Source organism: Physcomitrium patens, chromosome 15, assembly GCF_059467195.1.
Source record: "Physcomitrium patens ecotype Gransden chromosome 15, ASM5946719v1, whole genome shotgun sequence".
In the NCBI taxonomy this organism is placed as follows: Eukaryota; Viridiplantae; Streptophyta; class Bryopsida; order Funariales; family Funariaceae; genus Physcomitrium; species Physcomitrium patens.
Window position 1 is genome coordinate 8,641,534 of NC_143424.1, and position 21,339 is coordinate 8,662,872.

Consider the following 21,339-nt stretch of genomic DNA (forward strand, 5'->3'; position numbering starts at 1 on the left):
TTGATGAATAAGTTTCTAAAAACTTAGGAACTATTGTCATTACTTGACTTGTTTCACTCTATCAAATCTTTATTCTTGACATCTTTTAAATAATCAATTATTGTATACAATGGCTTAAGTAATAAATTATTTCAAAGATTTTATTTTAGGCATTGTCAATAATAAATCTTTGATATTATATAATATGATATAGATAAGATATTTGTATTATTAATGTATTAAAAATAGATAATTCGAGTCATGTTTGAGAAGTTTCTAGAAGTTTTTAGAAGTTTTTAAAATTGAAGCTAGATTGATAGTCTATGTAGAATCTATCACAAAATATTCTAAAAAAGCTTTAGAAAAATTATCTAAGATAATTTGTTCTAGTCTACATTATCCTATATTATAACAAGATTCATATTACTATAGGTTGAAAGGATCTTAGATCTTAGAAATGCCTAGTATCATTTTATTGATATCAATATGAATATTAGTCTATTTTTTGGTAGTATATTGTTAGCCGCTGTCTAATTAGACATTAGTTGTTGTGATCACATTTTGGAGCTATTTTGGAGCTACCACAAGTTACTTATAAGAAGTCAATTGAAAGAAGAAAAGACATTATATTAGTAGAATTTAGTAAGAAAATTGAAGCATAGAAGATATGGTGAAGCAATCCCAAATAGAGATTCAATTACAATACCTCCTAATCTAGATAGCTACTATGCAATGATAAATAAAAGCCTTTAAGATAAAAGAGTCAATATTTGCTAGGCTAAAATTGAATAAGCTTGGTACATATTCTGAGACTTCAAGGCAGTAAGATACATACCAATTATCAAGGACATGAACTCTAAAGAAAGATAATCTCAATACACTCTTCTGTCACTCAAAAATACTTAGAAATCACTCAAACATGATAATATATTGAACTAGAATGGCTATTTTCAAAGACTAGAAAACATGACGACTCTTAAAACTAGACTGGAAATAAGAAAGGAGTTGAGAAGAGTGAAGAAGGCTTCATTCTTGTCTCTATATATACTATCTAATTAGGAGCTACATGGTGACATTCTATAGGACCTTCAATATGTATTGACTTTGTAGAACACTTGCCTTGACTTACAAGGCAAGTTTTTCTATGTATGGGCCACATAGTTAGCTTGGTCTTCAAGCTAATAATATGTGTGGCACATGGCCAACTTGTTGACCATGTTTCTAATCCAAAAAGTCAATTAAAGACACCTATGAAGTCAAAGTAGTATCTATGAAGCTTCTAGGAAGCTTCCATATCAAATACTATAGAATTAACTTATTTTGATCTATATTTATTTACTTCTAATTATTTATATATGTAATTACTAGCTTACATGAGTATGTCGGTGACATCATTCCTCCTTCTAGAGACGAGTTCCATAAGGAGCAGTCATCATATGTTGAGGAAATCTATAATACGACAAATTATATTTGCCATATACTCTGATCTTTGTTCTCTTCGAAGATGATTGATAGGGCCTCTCAACCATTGGTAGTGTCCCATACCAGGGCATGAAGACCACCCAGTTATTTGGTTGTTGTTGAGGCCTTCATAACTTCCTTCGAATAGAATATTTGGAATACCATCAGGAGTTGTTCTTACCTCTAGTAAAATCACCAAACATCACAAGTCCCTTCCAAGGTTGTGATACCAAACGCGTTGTATCTTGCCATCTATTCGAGGAAGAACATGTCGTTCTTGAAGATCTTCATCTCGATTGCATTGTCTTGAAGGTTGTGACAATTGTAATGTCTCATCCAGTAGGTCAGCAAATGAAGGCTCTTGAGTCGAATCCATAGGTTGTTGATTCTCCATCTCCTGAGCGTCACAACTATAAAGAAGCTACAAATAGGATTGAAAGTAGAATGTTATCTTGTCTAGATCTTGTTTCTTTTATAAAGAATATTTTTATCTTGGTTTTGATAGATGTCATCGATGGAAAGCCTCCACCACCTTTGCTGTATTTATAAGATTCTTTACTGGCTCCCATGTGCGTTCACTAATATCATATCCGTGCCAATGGGTAAGATATTTCAATTTATTTCAGCGTCGCCTTAAATCTAAGACTTCTTCCACTTCAAACTCTTTATTATTATCCACTTCTATACAAGGAGGTGGAGCTTGTCTTCTTCTTGGAATGTCCACTGTCTTGTATGATTGAAGAAGAGACACGTGGAATACTGAATGGATTTTCATTGACTCTGGTAGGTGTAAACGATATGCAATTGGATTGATTTGTACAAAAATAGAAAATGGTCAAAGCCTTCAATAGTCCAACTTGTCACAAGGACGAGTGGTCTTGATATTGCGATGAAGTAACCATACCTTATCGCCCATGTGGAATGGTGGTTGTTTCTTTCGATAGACATCTCCATTTATCTTTTGTCGTTCTTGAGCTTCTTTTAACTATGCCTTCATTTTTGCATGTAACTTTGACAACCGATTTGCCATATCTTCTGCCACAAGATTATCAACTTTTGAAAAATCAAATGTGTCAAGTCATGGATGATAACCATAATTGACAAAGAAAGGTGTTTGTTGCATAGAAGAATGTACCGTATTATTATAAGCAAACTCTGCCAATGGCAAAAGAGTTGTCCAATCATCTTATTGATAGTTGATGGTACATCTTAAGTATTTCTCTAAGACTTAGTTTATGTGCTGTATCTCTCCATCAGTTTGAGGATGAAAAGTCGAAGATAGTTTTATATCTAATTGTAAAATCTTAAAAAGGGTTCTTCAAAATCTTGATACAAACTGAGTTCCCCTATCTGATATAATATCCTTTGATAATCCATGATAGCAATAGATATTCTCAATAAAAAGCTTACCTATTTCTTTACCCGTGATGGATTTTGTACATTGCACAAAATGTGCCATCTTGGTAAAGCGATCTACTATCACAAATATAGAATCATAAGAACATGAGCTTGGAAGATCTGTGATGAAGTCCATTGAAACAGAAGACCATAGTTGTTTTGGAATGGAAAATGGCTAAAAAAGTCCAAAAGATCGATGATGAGGAGTTTTTGATCTTGAGCAAATATCACATGATTGTACAAAATCTTTGACTACCTTCCATATTTGAAGCCACCAAAAATCCCTAAATATCAGCTCCAAAGTCTTATTGTATCCAAAATATTGTGCTGCTGGAAAATCATGATGAGCTTGAAGAACACGTAAATGTGCTTCTCCTTCTGGAACATATAGACATCCTTCAAAATAGAGTAGATTGTTCTTGAACTCGAATTTAGAGGGATCATAAAATTTAGAAGAATTATTCTTAATATCGTGAACAAGAGGGTCTAAAGACATACTTAACTGGACTTGCTTGAGAAAAGTTAAATCAACAGTCAATGTTGATTTTATTGCTCAAAGATGAAATTGCTCCGATTTCAAGAGAATCATTTTTTATTGCTCAAAAGCTGCATCTCCTTCTTTTGATGCAAGATAAGAACGTCTAGACAAGGCATCGGACAAACCTTGTTATTTTTCTGGTCGATAAGTGATGATGAACTCTAATCTTGATAAAGACATGCTCTAACGAGCTTGATGATGATTTAATATGTGTGTTGACATGAAATACTCGAGATTCTTATGATCCGTGTACACGGTGATTGGACTTGAGGAGCCTTCTAGATAATGATGCCATTCTTGAAATGAAACCACAATTACAAGAAGCTCTTTATCGTGGATTTCATAGTTAATCATAGTTGCTGAAAATTTCCTGGAATGGAAAGCTATTGGATGCAGCTTATCATCTGCTCTCATTTGTGACTAAACGGCATCCAAGGCAAAGTCTGATGCATCTGTTTCCATAAAAAATGTCTTGGAGAAGTCGACACGATACAAGATTGGTTTAGAAGTAAATTCCTTCTTTAAAGCATCAAATGCTACTTCACCTTCTTTACTCCACTCAAATTTGTCTTTACAAGTCAAATACGTAAGTGGAGCTGCAACTTGAGAAAAGTTCTTGATGAAGATTCGATAGTAATTTGTAAAGTCCAAAAAGTATTAAACATCTTATACTATTCTTGGAATCTTTCAATCTATGATAGTCTGGATCTTCTTGGGATCCATCATCAGGCCTTTGTTGGAAATGATGTATCTTAAAAAGTCAACTTTAGTAGTGTGGAATAGATACTTTTTCAACTTGGTATATAATCTTGCATCTCTTAGTTTTTGTAACACACGACGAACATAGAGTTCATGTTCTTCTATGTTCTTAGAGTAGATTAGAATGTCGTCTAAATAACAAACGATAAAATCATCTAAAAACTCATGAAAAATATCATTCATAAGAGGTTGAAAAGCAGTTGGTGCATTTGTGAGTCCAAAAGGCATGACATTATATTCAAAATGTCCATACCTAGTTCAAAAAGTAGTCTTCCATTCATCTCCTTCTTTGATGCAGACCAAGTTGTATGCTCCTCATAGATCTATTTTTGTGTATATCTTTGCTTGATTGAGTTGATGAAGAAGTCCTAAAATCAAAGGTAAAAGATACCTGTTTTTTATGGTGATCTTGTTAAGGCTCCAATAGTCTATGCACATCCGTAGAGATCTATCTTTTTTCTTAACAAATAAGATCGGTGCTCCTACTGGAGATTTTGAATGGCATATGAAGTTTTTAGCCAAGTTCTCATCAATATACTCCTTTAGTGTAGCCAACTCGTTTTGTGATAAGCTATAGATTGGTCCAAATGATAGTTGAGCTCCTTCTTGAAGATCAATTGAACAATCATAAGGTCGATATTTTGGAAGAATATCTGCATTTTTCTTCTTAAAAACATCTTGGAATTCTTGATATTGACTAGAAATACCACTTGATGTCTTTTCACTATCTGAAATGGGCGTAGCATATATAACAAAAGATGACCCCTCTTTGGCTGCATGCATGAAAGCTCTTGCCCCTATTAGTAAGGGCTTAGATGCTTTAGACTTATGTATTTCTTCTTCATTAATAGAATTTAAAAATAAACTACTAGAAAAGTTAAAGTTACGAGAAATCCAATCTATTTGAAGATTTTACTTTTCTAACCAGGATAGTCCTAAAATGATTAGATTCAAAGGAGATTGTATCATATTAAATATTACTACACTATTATGATTTTTAATTATTACATCTAAAGAAACAGTCTCATGGGTAACATCACCAGAAGACAATGAACGACCATCTATGACTTCCACATGTACGGGTTTGATTTTCTTGATTAACGATATTTCTTATTTTTTGACAAAGTCTTCGTCTATGAAATAAGCTGAGGCTCCCGAATCTAATAATACAAAGACTTTATGATTTTTGGGTCCTAAACATACATCTATTGTAAAACAAGGTAAGGAATCTGAGGAGAGAATAGGACCTTGACTAGGTGTTGCATATGGTTCGAGTCGCATGGTCCTTATTGTAGCTGGAGGAACTCGTTTTCTGACACATTGTCTTCTTTTGCAATCATACTTCTCATTTTGTGATTGCGTTGCTTCTTTGGACAATGTTGAGCAGTGTGTTTAGCTTCTCGATAATATAGACATAAGCCCTCTTAACGATGTCGAGTCTTTTTCTACTTTGTGAGGGGCTTAAAATGTATCGTATTAATTTGCATTGGCTTTGGCCTTGATGGAAAGGTTTTCAAAAACTTAGAAGGTGTTGCCATGACTTGACTTGTTCCTCTCCAACCATATCTTTATTCTTGACGTCTTTCAAATAAACGATTATCACATGCAATAGCTTGAGCAATAAATTATTTTAAAGAATCTATTTTTGGCATTGTCAATAATAAATCTTTGATATTATCTTTTAATCCATAACAAAATTGATTAATAAGGGCTTTATCATTCTAGTCCACATCACAAGCAAGACTTTGGAATTCACTGGCATACATGGTGGCTGAACATGATCCTTGTCATAGTGATACAAGCTTGGTCTCTACTACCCTTTCTCGATCACTTTCTCCAAATGTAGCCATAAATACTTCCAAGAATGAGTTCAAATCATAGAGTAGTCATCAATCTTTTTCCATCAAAGGTACAAATCAAGAGAGAGCACTTCCAGATAGAAGTACGCCTATGAATCCAACTTGAATAAATCCATCAGGGTATGGGAAAGGATGCAATCTTAAGTAGAGTTTAACTTGTTATAAAAACCCTCAAAATCTTGATCTTGTTTTGTCAAAATTTTCAAGCATACTAATCGTTGCCTCCCTCAAGCTTGTAGAAGCAAAACTCTCGGAATTTGGTTGCGAGGCTAATCGACTTGTTTCCTTCAACTGCACAACTTCTTGGCGTACACTCTGAACTTCTTTCATAGTAGTATGAATAGTGCTTCCATGGTTGGTGTTGGTGATGCGTGAAATTTCAGTCTTAAGAGTATTGACAAGCTCATGAAGATCTATAATAGTTGCAAATCTATTTTCACTTCCACCAAGTATAGCATCCATGATTTTTTCTTCCATAGACAACTCAAATGAATTTAAAAGTTAAATAAGAGGAGGGTAATCCGCAACTTCTAAAAACAAATTCTACAAAGAGGGGTAATCCACTATCTTTAAGGAAAAGATCAATGTTAGAAAATAAGATTTTTTATTTACAGGTGGATAGTCAGCAACCTTCAAAATACAATAATAGAAGTGACATAATCCACTCACTTCTAGAACAAGACAAAAATAATATATTAGCACTCTTATCAAACTATGAAAGACATGAACTCCAAAGAAAGATAATCTCAAAGATTCTTCTGTCACTCGAAAATACTTAAAAATCACTCAAAGGTGATAATATATTGAACTAGAATGGCTATTGCCAAAGACTAGAAAACATGATGACTCTTGAAACTAGACTGGAAATAAGAAAGGAGTTGACAAGAGTGAAGAAGGCTTCACTCTTGTCTTTATATATACTATCTAACTAAGGGCTACGTGGCGACGTTCTATAAGACCTCCAATATGTGTTGACTTTGTAGGACACTTGCCTTGACTTACAGGGCAAGTTTTTTTACGTGTGGGCCACATAGTTAGCTTGGTCTTCAAGCTAACAACATGTGTGATACATGGCCAACTTTTTAGCTACGTTTCTAATCCAAAAAGTCAATTAAAGATACCTATGAAGTCAAAGCAGCATCTATGAAGCTTCTAAGAAGCTTCTATACCAAATACTATAGAATTAACTTACTTTTATCTACTTTTACTTACTTCTATCTATTTATATATATAATTACTAGCTTACATGAGTATGTCCGTGACACCAATGGCTCTTTAGTATACAACAATACTTCTAATTATTTGAGGCAAACACCATCAAAAGAATTATGTATGTAGCTAATTATTTGAGAGGTGCAACAACTATTTGGTAGCAATATTGAACTTAAATTTATAAAACTTAAGGTAGATTTTATGACGAGGAAGAGTTTGATATTAAGTTTAGAAATGAATTTTGGCCTATCAATGAAAAGAAGATAGCAAACAATTAGTTGGTTAATCTTACACAATCCATAATCTTGCAAGATTATGTCTCCCAATTTAAGTACCTATGTCTCCAAATTGGTAATGTTTCAAACACAGAGTTGATGGATTAGTTTGTACAAGAGTTGAAACTTGTGGTCCAATAGGAAGTGGAACTAAGTAATCTATAAATATTTGAGGAAGAAATTAGGATTGCAGAGAGAATTAATGCTATAAATTTTAAAAATCTTGAAGTATGATGTTGTACTATTATTATTTATGGTATATAAAAATCAACTAAAATATATAATATATTTATAATTATTGATATATATATTAAATTAGTTAATAGGTTAATTTAAAGAAAGTTGATGTAAGCAAGTTTATTTAAAAATTCATCTATTTTGATTATAGTATTTAAATTATATAAGATTTGTATAATTATTATAAAATTTTAAAAAAAGACTAGAACTCCAAGATAATTTTTAAACCTCTAAGAAGCTTATTTAGAAGGATGAAAGCAAGGTATAGATGGATGAAGGGAACATGTGAGGATCTTCATCTCTATTAATCAAAAGCCATGCCCAATAGGCTCTGAAGAGGCTATCTGCAACCATAACAAGGATTTTGGTAATTCCAAAAGGAGAATTCAAGAATCAAAAGCAAAGATTGTAAGGTTTAGGATTTTGGCTACAATTTTTATATAAATTTTAAAGGATTTGGAGTTAGGACGATGAAATTATAGCCGTTTGAAATTAAGGTGACTTTTTAAGACATATTGTTGCACTTTTGAAGATACAAGGAATTATAAAATAGCTTTTTGAAATTGAGAGGTACAATCAAAAAAATGATTTTAAGACTTGTGTCTTTTATAAAGAAATTGCTGTATTTGGAATTTGTATGAAGGAGTTGTAAAGCATTGAAGAAATCACATATAATTCAAAGGCAATAACTAAGTCGTTTTGTTGATAGTAATGGTTGGAGCCATATCTTGAATTATTGAATAAATTTTTGGCTCAAAACTTTCAAAGATGTATGTCATTAGAATAAGAAGCTATATATCAAAATTTTATGATATTAGAGCACTTAATTTATGAGATATGAAGAAAATTGCACATAGATGCATATACACAAGGATTTAAAGGTATTATTAGGATTTTAGCAATATCTCAAGATCCATAAGAAATTTAGAGTTGAAATTTGTTGTAGTAATTGTTTAAAGTATATCAATACTTCATATAAATTTTAGTTTTTTTGGACAATCCAATTGTGAGATATGATCTATTGAAATTCAAAAAAAAATCACCTTAAAGATATATAAGGATTTAGAATATTTTTATCACATTTTGAGTATTTTTTAGTACTTAGGTCTTATAGAATGATGCAATTATCCCTATAGGAACAAATTTACATATACACATTTGTTGCTTTTTTATCTTAAGACTTGATTAAGTAACTAGTGATAGCTAGAAGCTCAATACTTTTTAAAGGCAAATTCTCTCTACTCAACCAATAATCTATAGTGTAAAGTCTTATGTTGCTATCCAATACTATGATACAACAACCAATACCAATGGAAATTGATACCTTACAAGGATCACTCACACTACAAAGACAACAAATATTGGTAGAAAAGGAATTGTGTTTCTATTGTTGAGAGCCGGACCACCAATTTGAATTTGGTGTTGTGAGTCATTAAATCAACTCACTATTTTTTTTAGGATAAAAATATATATTTAGAGAGCTTAAAATTATAATACATGGTAATTAGTATAGAAATCCTTAGAAAAATAAAAATAAAAATAAAAATATTAGTTGTAGAAATAGAATTTTAATAAGTCTCTTAGTAATTATCTTAGTTTATTTAGTATTTTTATTTATTATTTATTATTAAAGATTATTTATGAAGATAAATATTTATATTGGACGTCTATTTATATGTATTACTTATAAAAAAATATAAATTCTAGTTAGTAGTTAGAAGAAGCATGAAAAAGAATCTCATGTCTTTTTAATTATTTATATAAAAAATAGGATTTATATTAGATTTAAATTGATTTTTTTTACTATAATTTTTTTAAGATAGGAAAATATAGCTTCAAAATAATAATAATATTATAAAACTATTATAAGAAAATTTTAAATTTATTTAGAATTTATTTAGAATTTTTAGAATAATTTTTAAGATTTTGAAAAAAATGAGTTTTATTACTTTGGAAGCTATTATGAAGAAATGGAGCAAGATTTGAGGGCAAAAAAAAGTTCCTAGGATAATTGGATGGTTTCAAACACCATGATGAAATAAAAAATCCAAAAAAATTAGATCTATTAGTAGAAAATAGGAGGATCAATAGATAGTATAGTCATTATAAGAAGGGAGGTGCACAAGTTTCATATGCGTTGTAGCACCTTAAAGGTAGTTAGGAAGATAAGACTAAGGCCTCGTGGCCTCTTTTAGACACCTATATATACTACTTGTGAGCCTTGGTGAGGCTTAAACTCTTGATCTCTTTAGCAAGTTATCCTTGAGAGAGAAAAAAAATATATTTAATTTTTTATTTATTCACTTGTTATTTTTAAATCTTTATAATTTACTCATAATAACTCGGATTTACATGACTCTTATACCATTGAAAAGATAAAAATATTATCTATATAAAAATATATTTTTTACTTTTTACTTTCATTTTTCATTAGATGAAAATCTAACAAACAGACTGTAACTAGTTTTATAGTGTATAGTTGCTTGATTGCACTTGTTTCACTTGTTTTTGTGTTTTTCTTCTTTTTTTCTTATTCTTACTACTTCCACTTTACTCCACCAATTATAAGAAATTCTTAATTGAGGCCATCTTATAATTTGAATTGAGAGGTGAAATTTACCTTCTCAAGTGCAAAGTTGTATTTTGACAGAGGTAATTTCTACAATTTCACATCCTTTGGTGAATGGATGGATTCTTTTTGTATTTATTATTCTTATTCTTATTCTTATAACTACTAATTCCTCTATTACTTAGATTAATATAGATTTTTTGAAATTTGAATAAGACAAACTATCTGTAATAGGACATGGATTTTATGCTAATTTTTTTTTGCGTAGATGATCTTACAATCAAATGCATCTAGTGATAGAAAGTTAGAGTCAAAAATACTTATATTTGTATAGTATTTCACTTATATTTCTAAAATATTTTTAATTCTAGAAGAAATTATAATTTATAAATTATAAATTTCAATAGAAATTATAAATTTTGAGTCATGAAAAATTAAAGTTTAATATTTTTTTTATTCTTCTATTATTTTATTTCTATTTGAGCACTTCGCTGCATCTTAAATGTGAATTCTTATTGAAATACAAATCTTGAGTAAATTCTTATTATTCATATGTTTATTTTTGTTTATTTTAGTTGCTTTTATATGTATGTGTTATATTTTAAAATATATACAAACATCTATATATATATATAAATAAATTATATAAATAAAAATTAAATATTTATAAATTATATTTATTTATTTTGATTTTTAAAATATAACATTTGAAAAAATAAATTATATTTTGGAAAAATTGAGCTTTTTGTTATACTAAGTTATTTTGAAAATATGTATAATTATGATCAATAGGGATGCATAGATGTAGAATATTTTTGTTAAAGCACTATGACATTATAATTTGACTAATTAAGCTTTACATATTTTTTTTATTTTATTTTACATATACTATATAATTTTGCTAAAATACTTGAGTAATAAGGTTTTATTAGAATTTTATGGAGGTACAATTTTGATACTTATAAGCCTATTCCAATTGTCTGGTGGAAATTCTGTCATTGTGAATGATACAACCTTAAGAATGAATTGGAGAGCAATTACTCAACAACAGAGTAGGGAACATGAAAAAGTACAAAGAAAAGCTAAAATAGTTAAAAGTGTTGAAGCCATACATAATATAGAAAGGATGAATGTTTTGTATCTTCATTGTAACGCATTACATTGATTTGAGGAACATTTAGTCTCATCTCTAAAGAAGTTGTCATTATTTGGATAATGTTGTTGTCAATGAAAAATATCTCTACCTTCTCCGCGTTTGTTTTTGAGATGCTTATTTGAGGATTAAGATCCAAGAGCAAGGGAGTTCTAAGAAAATATCTATCAATACAATATTGCACATGTGTTTATGTCCTTAGGTGCAAATATTGATCAATCTGTGCTTTACAAAATGCTCCATATAATTTTAGAATAAATATTAGTAATTTATATTTTATATTTTATATTTTAATTTATTAATTTATTGACTTTAGTACATCTTTGAATGTCTTAACATACTTTTATGATTTTTTATTGTAATTTGTTATTTATATCTATATATATATATATATATATATATATATACATATACATACATATTTACAAGTAATTTCTTGAATAAAATTAATTATCTTTTTTTTTGCATATTATCCATGACAACAACATGGATTTACCTATCTTACTTTATAGCTAAAAGCTCCATTGTGTAGTTTATTTCTTTCTACTTGTATTGAATTGTATTTGTGTTTGAAAAATATTCTTTGGGTCATAAACATATCTTACAAAAATAGCTTCATTTGAGTCACACTTTCCATGACAATGACATGGGTTCATTTAGTTTATTATTTAACATCACTACTTTAAAACCTAGTAATATTGAATATTTGTATAATTGATTTGAATCCATAATAATTTACATACTCTTGGTATTTTTTAAATTGAAGACATTTATTATCCAAAATGATATATTTGATTTCAAACAAATATTTTTGGAATTTTTTTGAATAAAATATCCAATAAAAAAATCTATGCATGGCAAAGAAAAAGTAAATAAAGCATAAATTTTAAATTTTAATTAGTGAAATTAGTTAAAGCACCATTCAAACCTAAAATTCGTTCCTCATTTTATTTAAACTTATGCAAAGGTTAACAATATCATTTTCACTTTCACCATCAGCGACATAGGTAAAAAGACAGAATTGCTCACCAATTCTGACCCCATAATCTGACAATTCTATGCAAAATAAGAATGAGAACATTCTCGTAACTTCTTTCCTCCCTACAGATGGATCGACTAGGCTTCAATGTAAATGAATGATGGGAAACTGAACGGATGATATTTCATCCGTTTTCGTTCGCACGGATTAAAATAAGGATGTCCCGCATGCTTCGAGTCGTCTGCGGAAGGCTCTAGAGCCTTCCTCCGAAGCCTTCCTTCGGCTATGAAATTTCTCCTCCTCCGATGCACCGCCATTCAAGTCTCATAGTCACAGTTGATGTATCCTGCATTGCGAAGTTGTTGCAACTCCACTAGTTTGAGTTCCGCCGCTAGATCCACTGTGGGAACTTTGAGGCTCTCTGTTTTTCTGCGATCGAGTGATAGATTTCGTGGTGATAGCTTGCTCTGAGTTGAGTCGAGTTCTCTGAGCCGGTTAGGTTTGTTAGAATTAAAAATTTGGTGATTGTGTACGTGGATTTTTCTTTATAGAGGACGACGAGATGGCGGACGTGGACATGGCTGCTGCCGAGGTCGAGACCTTTGCCTTTCAGGCGGAAATCAATCAGTTGCTGAGTTTGATCATCAACACCTTCTACAGCAACAAGGAGATTTTCCTGCGAGAACTTATCAGCAATTCTTCTGATGTAAGTGCTAGTGCTGACGAAAGTCCCATGCGGTCTTCTTGTCGGGATTGTAGTGGCCAGTCTATCTGTGTCATGTGCACGCCGATTCTTGGTTGGTGCATTTTATCATGGATTTGTTAGTAAGTTTTCGGGCGGAAATATGTCCACTACTATATGTTTTTTTTGTCTACCGCTGGAGTTAGGTGATGTAGTGGTTAGATTTGTGGATCACGAATCTTGACGCATGCTGTAGTGAATGGAATAATTTAGTACATCGGCTTGTAGTTGATGCTTGGAATATATTTAGTGCTTTCTAACAGATTGCTTTGTTACGCGTCGCAGGCCTTAGACAAGATTCGTTTCGAGTCCTTGACTGATAAAAGCAAGTTGGGTGCTCAGCCCGAGCTCTTTATTCACATTGTTCCTGATAAGGCCAATAACACTTTGAGCATCATTGACAGTGGTATTGGAATGACCAAAGCTGACATGGTCAACAATTTAGGAACAATCGCTCGATCTGGAACCAAGGAGTTCATGGAAGCTCTGTCTGCAGGAGCTGATGTTAGCATGATTGGACAGTTCGGTGTGGGTTTCTATTCTGCATACCTGGTTGCTGAAAAGGTGGTTGTCACCTCGAAACACAATGATGACGAACAGTATATGTGGGAGTCTCAGGCCGGAGGGTCCTTCACCATTACTAGAGATACATCGGGTGAACAGCTGGGGCGTGGAACGCACATCAAGTTGTTCCTGAAGGAGGACCAGTTGGAGTATCTTGAAGAGAGGAGGCTGAAGGACCTGGTGAAGAAGCACTCTGAGTTTATAAGCTACCCCATCTCTCTCTGGACTGAGAAGACAACAGAGAAGGAGGTTTCGGATGACGAAGACGAAGAGGACAAGAAGGAGGAGGAAGGAAAAATTGAGGAAGTGGATGAATCGAAAGAGAAGAAAAAGAAGAAAGTGAAGGAGGTTTCTCATGAGTGGGGGCTAATAAACAAACAGAAGCCTATCTGGATGCGCAAGCCCGAGGATGTGACGAAGGAAGAATACGCTGCATTCTACAAGAGTTTGACGAATGACTGGGAGGAACATTTGGCTGTCAAGCACTTCTCGGTTGAGGGGCAGCTGGAGTTCAAGTCAGTTTTGTTTGTCCCCAAGAGGGCTCCCTTCGACCTATTTGATTCGAGGAAGAAACAGAACAACATCAAGCTGTATGTGAGGAGGGTGTTCATCATGGACAACTGTGAGGAGTTGGTTCCCGAGTACCTAGGCTTCGTGAAGGGAGTGGTAGACTCGGAAGATTTGCCATTAAATATTTCTCGTGAGACCCTACAGCAGAGCAAGATTCTGAAGGTGATTAGGAAGAACTTGGTGAAGAAGTGCTTGGAGATGTTCTCGGAGATTGCAGAGAATAAGGAGGATTACCAGAAGTTCTATGAAGCATTTTCGAAGAACTTGAAGTTGGGTATACATGAGGACAGCCAAAACAGGTCAAAGCTGGCTGACTTGCTGAGGTACCACTCAACGAAGAGCGGTGACGAGATGACGAGCCTGAAGGACTACGTTACTCGGATGAAGGAGGGACAGAAGGACATCTATTACATCACGGGAGAAAGCAAGAAGGCAGTGGAGAACTCGCCGTTCCTGGAGAAGCTGAAACGAAAGGGATTGGAGGTGCTTTACATGGTGGATGCCATTGATGAGTACGCTGTAGGCCAATTGAAGGAGTACGATGGTAAGAAGTTAGTGTCTGCTACTAAGGAAGGATTGATGTTGGAGGATACAGAGGAGGAGAAGAAGAAGAAAGAGGAGAAAAAGACCCGGTTTGAGCCGTTATGCAAGACGATCAAGGATATCTTAGGAGACAAGGTCGAGAAGGTGGTCGTGTCTGACAGGATCGTGGACTCTCCTTGCGTTCTCGTGACGGGTGAGTACGGATGGACCGCAAACATGGAGAGAATCATGAAAGCTCAGGCGTTGCGGGACAGCAGCATGTCAAGCTACATGTCATCGAAGAAGACGATGGAGATTAACCCGGACAACCAGATCATGGAGGAGTTGAGGAAGAGAGCTGAGGTGGACAAGAACGATAAGAGCGTGAAGGACTTGGTTCTGCTGTTGTTCGAGACAGCGTTGTTGACTTCAGGGTTCAGTTTGGAAGAGCCAAGCACGTTTGGGAACAGGATTCATCGGATGTTGAAGTTGGGGCTCAGCATTGACGATGACGCCACAGATGCCGAAGGCGACGTGCCTCCGTTGGAAGGCGACGGTGAGGAGGAGGGATCCAAGATGGAGGAAGTGGATTAGAAAAGTTGATTAGATCTGTGGTTTTCAGATAGTAATTGAGATGACACCGTTTTTGGCGGTAGCTGTGGGGTATAAGGATCAGGGGAGTTGGTGGATTCTCTCATCCGCAAGTACATAGTCGCGACAGATAGCTTGGATCAAGTACAAAGATCTTTCCATGCTTCCATGTGCAGTAATAGTCAAAATATTACATACAGAAATGTACACAAATTTACGCGTTTGCAATCAGAATTACAAGATGAAGCAGTTTTGCCTCATAGTGTCCCATCGAGTACTTGAACATTGTATAGTGTTCTATAGGCCTCATGTAATCGTCCTTGTACGTCTTCCCGAGTGGTTTATTGTGTTTTCATTGTAGGTACGAAGTCTTCTTTCTTGCACACGAAAATTATTCAGGTATCAGCTTTGTGGCTCTTGAATCAGTTTACACATGAGGACAAATGAACTTTCCATCGATATTGTTCTGAGTGTTATGCAGAATTTCTCAGTAGCAATTTCTGCAGTCGTAAATGTCAAATTCCGAGGCTTTAAACTCTACGAATAGTCAGCTATGAATACAGTTTCTGTGCAACATTTGGCTATCACCTTGTAGTCTGTAGGGAGGAAGAGTGCGAGAATTCTGTACACAACTCTTAACTTGGTCTTCTTTACTAGAAATGCAATGACTTCGGGGGTTTGAGCGGAACCCAAAGTGAGCAAGTACGTGGAGAAACTATCCGACGTTCGTAACTAGGATGGTTGATTGTGTATAGCAGTTTATTCAAATCAAGACTTCGATCATGCTGCGTTTGCCGGTTTCCAACTTAGAACTGTTTCTGCAGCAACTCTCTCCTTTCCTATACTCGTAATATTGTTTATTTCATGTTATACCTTACTAAATTTTAAATTGAATATGTGAAAAAATTCAATCCATTTCAAACTTGGGAACAAAATATAATGGAAAAATTCTCAACCTAATGGATGGTAATTTATTGGATACAAATTTGGAAGAATTTCTAACAAAGTATAATTAGATGGTTTTCTATTCCAACTAGTCATACAAGAGTAGTTTTGAGATATTCAATTCTTAAGTTACTGTAAGCTTAAGATTATGACACATCAAACTGATTTGCTAAATTAATATAATTATTATATCTAGATTAAAATAATACAAGAAAAAAAAATCAAGATATATATATATATATATATATATATATATATTAAGACTTGTACAAAGAAATTATCTTTAATATAAATTTGAGTTGTTAATGTGTTGACTACAATCATAAAAGATTCTAATGTTTTTGCAAAATATACAATTTTTAGAATACTTAAACCTAACAAAATTTTAATAGAAATCTTACCTTATGCAAAGTGGCTTTTGGTGTTGAAGGTATTGTTAGTCTTTTTGCTACATAAGCTATGTTTTTTTTTTTTTTTTTTTTTTTTTCATAATAATTTAATATAAGCTATATAATTTAAAATATTTTTAAAAATTATTTATTCAATACATGCTCAAACTAGAATAGTCTTGTCACATGAATATAAATCCTAAAATTGTTGTGGTCCCATTTGCACAAAGTTTTGTAAAGACCATAAAAACATCATCATTTCTCAACACCTTAGACACAAATGATGCTTATATGCACGTACATACATACCTCCACATTTACTATAACAGGGTATAGAAAAGATAATTATATAAATAATTAGAACCAAAGAAGTTTCTAGAAATGGAATTAGATTAGTAAAAGAAGTAGGATCCACCATGGAACATTTTAGAAGAGTTTAGGGCGGTTATTTAGGTAGAGTCCACCATAGAACCTTCTAAAAACGAATTTAAGGTAGTTATCTAGGTGGGGCCCATCACTTAGGAATACTTAAGAAAGTCCAAGGTAGTAGGACAAGGTATAAATAGGACTAGCAAGGGCCTTTTGGGGCATTTGGTTATGTATAGCTTCAAACCTTTTTTCTTAATAAAGTTTGGTTTTGCATCCTTGTATTCAGTTTTGTTCTATTCTGATTTCGTCTCCTTATTTGTCTTTCATGTCCTACTTTGTGTAATTCCCTTCAGTTTAGTTCTAATCTATTTTGTCTTATTTTGTGATAAGATTTTATATTATTGTGGAATAGAAGGATCTTGGGTTTTTGAGATAGTGTGGTCCTGTTTCATTGATAACAAAGCGAGAGTTAGACTATTTATTTTTGGTAGCATATCAATAATCATCATATAGTCTAAGGTCAGTTTTTGTGGTCACATTGGATATTGTGTTGAGGCTACTATAAGCTACTCTTAAAAAGTAAATCGGGAAGTGAAAAGATATTATAATAGTAGAGTTCAATAGAAAATTTCAGTATGGGAGATATGGCAAAGCAATCCCAAATGGAGGCTAAAATACAACACCTCTTAGGCTAGATAGCTACTTTGCAAGGACAAATAGAAGCCTCGAAGATAAGAAAGTCGACATCTAATAGGTTGAAATTGAGTAAGTCTAATACATACTGTGGAACTTCAAGACAAGAAGATGTATGTCAATGGTTCTTCAACATGCAACAATATCTCTAACTATCCGAGGCAAATACCAATGAAGGAATTATATATACAGCCAACTATTTAAGGGATGTGGTATCCATTTGGTAGTAACATTGACTTCAAAGCTATGGAGCTCAAGGTGGATTTTGTGATTGGAAGGAGTTTGAGACCAAGTTTAAGAATCAATTTCAGCCTATCAATGCACAAAAGATAGCATACGATTAATTAGAAAATCTTATATAAGCTAGGTTAATGCAAGATTATGTCTCTCAATTCAAGTTCTAATATTTCCAAATTGGCAATATTTTAGAGGCAGAGATGATGGATCGAGTCCTGTAAGGTTTGAAACATGAAGTCCAGCGAGAGGTGGAGCTAAAGGATCCATAAACATTCGAAGATGCAATTTGGATTGTAAAGAAGGTCAATGCTATAGATTTTAAAAATCATGGAGCACAACCTATAACACGAAGTCTTATGCCGATATCTAATATTATAGTACAACAACCAATGCCAATAGAGATTGATACTTTATAAAAATCATAGATACGACAAAGATGACAAATATTGGTACAAAAAAGATTGTGTTTCTATTGATGGGAGCTAGGCCATTAGATCAGAGGTTACCCTAAACGTCCAAGTACAAGTACCAACAAGACAAGGCGGTTCACAATCTCAAACTCACCAAGCCGATAATGAATTAGAACAAGAAAATGAGGCTCTCTAATAAAGGCATCAAGAGGCCAATATTGGGAGTAGCTATTGTCTCTCAGAGACAAATGGCATAACCTCGGACAACTATAAAAAGAATTGACTAGTGCATCTAACAAGACTATTAAGAAATCAACCATGTCAAGTACCTATAGATTGTGGCTCTACAAAAAATTACATCATAATTAAAATCGCCAATTGGCTTAGAATTAAAACCAAGGAAATCAAGGGAGGAAGTATATACCTTGCAGATGATCAAGAGAACATATTGAGTGAGACAAATGAAGAAGAAACCTTGAGATTGACAAACACATATGCCTTAAGAAAAAGATTCAAGGTGACAAAGCTAAGATATGGTGTTATCTTTAGGATGCCATGGCTAGAGATGGGAAATAAAAAAAATTGATTAGGTAGTAAAGATAATCTTTTTTAAAGATGGAGGATGCAAGGTAGCTCTTTGCACTTCCACATCAAGTGAAGAAATAAGACAACGTGCAACCAAAGACTTACTTATAGGGACGACTTTTATGAAGAAGCAATTATAACATAAGCAACCGGTATATATGGTGGTTCCAAACCTCGTATAAGTGGTAGGAAAGACAACCAAAAGGATAGAACAGGCAGAGCAACTTATACAGAAATATGATGAGGTCTTTCCAACTGAACTACCTAATGACATACTTCGTGATCGAGGTGCCTTCTTTCAAATAGGACTATTGCTTGGAGTCAAACCAGCAAGTCAATTAATTTATTACCTAACATCAAAAGAACTTGAAGAACTACGAAAGACATTGGACAAACTCTTGAAGAAAGGCCTCATTTGAGAAAATACATCACTATGGGGAGCACATGTACTTATTGCACGTAAGAATGATGGTGGACTTTGCCTTTGCATTAACTATTGAGGTCTCAATAAGCAGATTGTTAAAAATGCATATCCACTTCTATGTGTGGATGATGTTTTTCACTAACTTTGAGATACGACCATCTTTAATAAATTGGATCTTTAGAGCAGCTATTGACAAACACCTATTGCAAGAAAGGATGCGGAAAAGACAGTGTTTTGTATGAGCCATGGACATTTTGAATAGCTAGTTTTACCCTTTGGTCTCACCAATGCTCTAGCCTCTTTCATGAGTTACATAAAAAGATTGTTTTAAGACCTTTTAGACAAGTATGTAGTGGTCTTCATTGATGATATCCTAATATATAGTAAAATCTTTGAAAAGTATGAGCAACACCTACGAGAGGTGCTACGTTGGCTGCAAGATAGTCGCTTCTATTGTAAGCAATCAAAATATGAACTTTGGAAGTTGAAAATCAATTTTTCGGGGCATGTGGTGTCTTCCAAAGGTATTCATATAGAACAAGATAAGGTGAAAGCAGTGGAGGATTAGCCAACCTCCAACGATGCTTCTGAAGTTTGCTAATTTTTAGGCCTTATTGGATACTACCATCGTTTTGTTCAATGATTTGCTCATATTTCCACCTTAGTGACAAACCTATTGGAGAAAGATGTCATGTTTAAATAGAAACTAGAGCAACAAAACACCTTTGATAAGTTGAAAGAAGTACTCATTACTGCTTTAATATTGCAACCATATGATTATAATTTCCCTTTTATGCTTGACATTGATGCTTTCAACTTTGCTATTGAAGTAGTCCTTCAATAAGATTTTAATAGAGGCCTTCAACTTATAGCATATAAATTACGCAAGCTCAGAAGGACAGAGTGCAATTACTCTGCATGTGATCGAGAAAAATTAGTAATTATACACACCATAAAGGTGTGATGATACTATCTATTGAGAAAGCCAATGGTTGTTTGGACTGACCATTGATCGTTACTGTATAAATTATATTTGGAGAACATGAAATCGTAGCAACATCATTGAAAAGAACAATTAGAGCTTTTTGATATCCAACTTGAGTATATGCAAGGGCAACAACTTATTGTACTAGATAATTTACTATGGAGACCAGATTTAAAGGACAAATTGAAAGACAAGGTACAAGTCAATACTATTAGTAGTATTATTTCATATCTAACTAAAGAGGTAGAATAGAAGGAAGCTATGCAACACGATGCTCATTTCAAGATAGTTAGCAATTGACTGAAGATGGATGATATACAATATCAAGATTACACTCTTTGTGATAGCTTGCTCTATTTTAAGAAGAAAATTTATATACCCAATAATACTAAACTCCAAATGCACATATTTCAAGAGAGACATGACATCCCAATATCTGGACATATGGGACAAGAGAAGACCTTAGAGCAGATCTAAATGACATGATTTTGGACAAGTTCGGATTATAATGTTTGAGTCTTTGTATGCTCTTGTAAGTCATGTCAACATAACAAAATATACAATGCAATGTCTCTTAGACTATTACAGCCAATTCCACTATCTACAACATGTTGAGAGCAAGTGACTATGGATCTCATTACTTTTTGCCACAGATACCTCATAGTCATATTCCAATTGCCATCTTTGTGGATCAATTCTTAAAGCAACTTCACTCAGTCGTGATGCGCTTGGATATTTATGCTCCAATGTTTGCACAAGTCTCTTTTGATACCATCTTTCATCACCATGGAGTACTTCATGTCATCATTTGAGATAAGGATCCATGCTTCACAAGAAGTTTTTGATAAGTCTTATTTAAGCTATTAGATACACAACTTGCCATGTCTACAACCT

At 33.3% G+C, this 21,339-nt stretch overlaps 1 protein-coding gene across 1 annotated transcript; it reads left to right on the plus strand.

Annotated features, from left to right (window-relative positions):
* The first annotated feature begins 12,746 nt into the window (after window positions 1–12,746).
* LOC112292398 (heat shock protein 90-2) lies at window positions 12,747–15,668 on the plus strand. Its single transcript, XM_024540831.3, has 2 exons — window positions 12,747–13,125; window positions 13,447–15,668. Exons 1-2 carry the CDS (start codon window positions 12,982–12,984, stop codon window positions 15,409–15,411), a joined length of 2,109 nt encoding a protein of 702 aa, XP_024396599.1. The 5' UTR covers window positions 12,747–12,981; the 3' UTR covers window positions 15,412–15,668.
* Window positions 15,669–21,339: the final 5,671 nt, after the last annotated feature.